At 40.0% G+C, this 3,481-nt stretch overlaps 1 protein-coding gene across 1 annotated transcript in view; it reads right to left on the bottom strand.

The window, feature by feature from the left end:
- Positions 1-203: 203 nt before the first annotated feature.
- Positions 204-3,481, bottom strand: part of LOC308080359 (NLR family CARD domain-containing protein 3-like) — a 31,205-nt gene continuing 27,927 nt past the window's right edge. The window contains exon 13 of the mRNA XM_080422183.1: positions 204-2,299. Coding sequence (XP_080278309.1) covers positions 1,743-2,299 — 557 coding nt within the window. The 3' untranslated portion in view covers positions 204-1,742. The remainder of the gene's footprint in view (positions 2,300-3,481) is intronic.

Genomic DNA, 3,481 nt, shown 5'->3' with positions numbered 1-3,481 from the left:
GCTGTATGATTGTGCTGAGCAGGGAGAAAAAATATAGCAGAGCCTGAACGCCAAGATAAAATATTACATCCACACTTGTATTCTCATTCTATTCTATTGCTTAAATATATTCGGTCTATAATATTGGTTCAATCTATTCGTGAGTTATCTGACATAATTATATTCATTATAAAGATAGAAGAATTGCACTCAGCAAAACAAGGTGACTTTCTTATGTGTTTATTAGAAAGCGTGTCACAAATGATACACAGGTTATAGGGCATCAAAAAACATTACATTAGAGTTAATGAGCACAACATTGTACAACCCATCTCAATGTCCATCAGACAATTGATAAAAATCATAGGTCATTACATAACATTTGAACAAAGACTTTGATAAGCACAATAAATCGATAAAATCACAGGTTCATTACACAACATTTGACCAAAGACATTGCAGATATTACTGCTGTATTGTTTACAGTATAAACAGCGTCTATCTGACTGAAGCTAGACGCTCTTCTGATCGAAGAAGCGTCAATCTGACTGACTTCACACACTGCACTGCACTCCCTTGTGACGTCATCAATACACACCATGCGCCATTTTGTGACGCACACCTTTACATTGACTTTGCATGTAATTGAGACACACACCTTTACATTGGCTTTGACACACCGGTTCTGGAGAAAGACTGCTCTGACTGAGTTCACACTCTGCACTGACCTCCTCTGTGATGTCATCAGTACACTGTGATGTCATCAGCACACTGTGATGTCATCAGCACACTGTGATGTCATCACTACACACGTTGGATATGAAAGTGATTGGTTGGACGGTTCTGGGGACGCGTAAAGGACACTCACACACTTTGTGGAATTTAGATTTATACTTTGGATATTCCAAAATAGCAGATCTACAAGCTCACGATGCATTGCATGCGATGCGACACATTGTGAGCTTGTAGGTCTACTTGTAGGTAATTTTTCCACATATTTCAAAAAATATGTGGAAAAATCAGGAATTGGTTTCAATCATTTTGAATATTTTTTTAATTGTTTAACACCAATCTTCTCTTATGGGGGGCCGCTGGCACAACATTGTCTCAAGTGAGGGTCTGTGGCCAAATATATACATTTGGGGGTCCTTGCTATGTTGATGTATGTGTGTGTGTGTGCGTGTGTGTATTACTATACTTGTGAGGACTAAATGTAGTAGAATATGAGAAATAGACGTTGTGAGGAAGCATGTTCCTGGTCCTTACAAGAGAAATGCTTGTTTTATGGTTAAAACTGATTTTTTTAGATGTTTACAATTATAAAAGAGAGTCAGGTTGGGGTTAGGTTTAGGTTTAGACATTTAGATGCTGATCTACAGGCTGACAACTTGTAGACACACACACACACACACACACACACACACACACACACACACACACACACACACACACACACACACACACACACACACTACGAGCTTGTAGATCTGCTATTTTTTAATAGCCCAAAGACATCTTAAAATGACACAGAGATGCGTTCCCGGTGTTAAAGCAGCACTTTGTAGTTTGGTGTATCAGTGGCCACTTTGGACACAAATAACATGGCAGCCATGTGTGTGTGTGTGTGTGTGTGTGTGTGTGTGTGTGTGTGTGTGTGTGTGGGTGGGTGTGGGTGGGTGTGTGTGTGTGTGTGTGTGTACATAGTGAGTCATTTCAGCAGTGTGTGTGTGTTCCTCCAGAACAACAGGAAGTTTCTGTACCTCCTAGATCTGACACAGAGACACTGAGGAGTCACGGACACGGCCGCACCAGAATCCAGCACAGAGTGGTTCAGTGAAAGTGGACTGAAAGGTGTGCATGTGTGTCAGTGTGTCAGACGATACTTTGTAGAAGGACAGAGTGCCATTAGGACAGTCTACATACACTCCTACTCTGTTAGAGCCAAAGAGAACGTTAGGACGGACAGAGAGTGTAGTGTAATCCTCATTGTGCCGGACATCATAACTGCTGTCCCTGATACTATCATCACATCTCAGACTCCAGGACTTGTCATTCTGTCCTAAACTACAGTCGTAACCCTTTCCTTTCCTGTTGATTCCTCTGTATGTCACTGATATCTCTACCTCTCCACTCCACTCTACCTCCCAGTAACAGCGTCCAATCAGACTCTCTCCACACAGAACCTGTCCATAGGAGTCAAATCTGTCTGGATGGTCTGGATATGGCTGCTGCTCTCCCACATATGTCACCTTTGTGTTGTCCTCAGACAGAGAGAGTTCTCTGTGTGCTGTGTTTGGATCCAGTGTGAGTTCACACACATCTGATGAGAGAACAACACACAACACAACACCAGTTAACAATCATATTATTACTTCATCTTCAGTGTTCATTTAACTCTGAGAGTGTCCAGCCTGTAAGGGTCCATTTGGTTCCATTTATACTTCATCAAGGTATAAAGCCTGATTTATATTCATATTTGTATGACTTACATGTCACCAGTGGTGTAAAGTAACTAAGTACATTTACTCAAGTACTGTACTTTAGTACAATTTTGAAGTGCTTTTACTTTACTGGAGTATTTCCAATTTCCAGTACTTTTACTTCTACATCTCAGGGGCAAATATTGTACCTTTACTCCACTACAATTATTTGATAACTTGAGTTACTAGTTACTTTGCAGATATATAAATGATTACATTATAAAACATACATTAACCACTTAAGCCTTATTTTATACCTAGGCTATTTGAAAATGGCCGATCTACAAGCTCACAACGCGTCACCATGCGACGCGTTGTGAGCTTGTAGATCTGCTATTTTCAAACATTGTAGTACTTTTACTTTTGGTACTTTAAGTACATTTTGATACCAATACTTTTGTACTTTTACTCAAGTAAATGTTTTATTCCGGACTTTTACCTGTAACAGAGTACATCTACATTGCAGTACTGATACTTTTACTTAAGTAAAACATTTGAGTACTTTTTCCGCCATATGTCACCAGTGTTGGACAAAGTACTAAACCGCTTTGGGATGCTCAAAGTACTTGAGTTAAAGTATAGATACTCCCGGTCAAATATTACTCAACTACACAGGGGGGTCTGTGTGTGTGTGTGTGTGTGTGTGTGTGTGTGTGTGTGTGTGTGTGTGTGTGTGTGTGTGTGTGTGTGTGTGTGTGTGTGTGTGTGTGTGTGTGTGTGTGTGTGGAAGTGTGTGTGTGTGTGTGTGTGTGTGTGTGTGTGTGTGTGTGTGTGTGTGTGTGTGTGTGGAAGTGTCATAACAACATATGTAACACTATTTTTTTCCAAACACACATGAAATCATTGTAATATTTATTATTTTCATGCAACAAAGCTGATCTACAAGCTCACAATGTGACTTTTTCCCCCCTGCCTGTTTCTGGGTGAGATATGAAGTGTGTGTTGGAAATTATAAATCAAAGTGTTGAATAATTTTGGATGTAAATTGGTGTCATGTGGCGACACAGCATGCACAGTAAAAT

This window comes from Gymnoscopelus braueri (assembly GCF_963280865.1).
Source record: "Gymnoscopelus braueri genome assembly, chromosome: 24".
In the NCBI taxonomy this organism is placed as follows: domain Eukaryota; kingdom Metazoa; phylum Chordata; class Actinopteri; order Myctophiformes; family Myctophidae; genus Gymnoscopelus; species Gymnoscopelus braueri.
The sequence above is the reverse complement of the archived record's forward strand: the minus strand, read 5'-3'. Positions and strand labels throughout refer to the sequence as shown.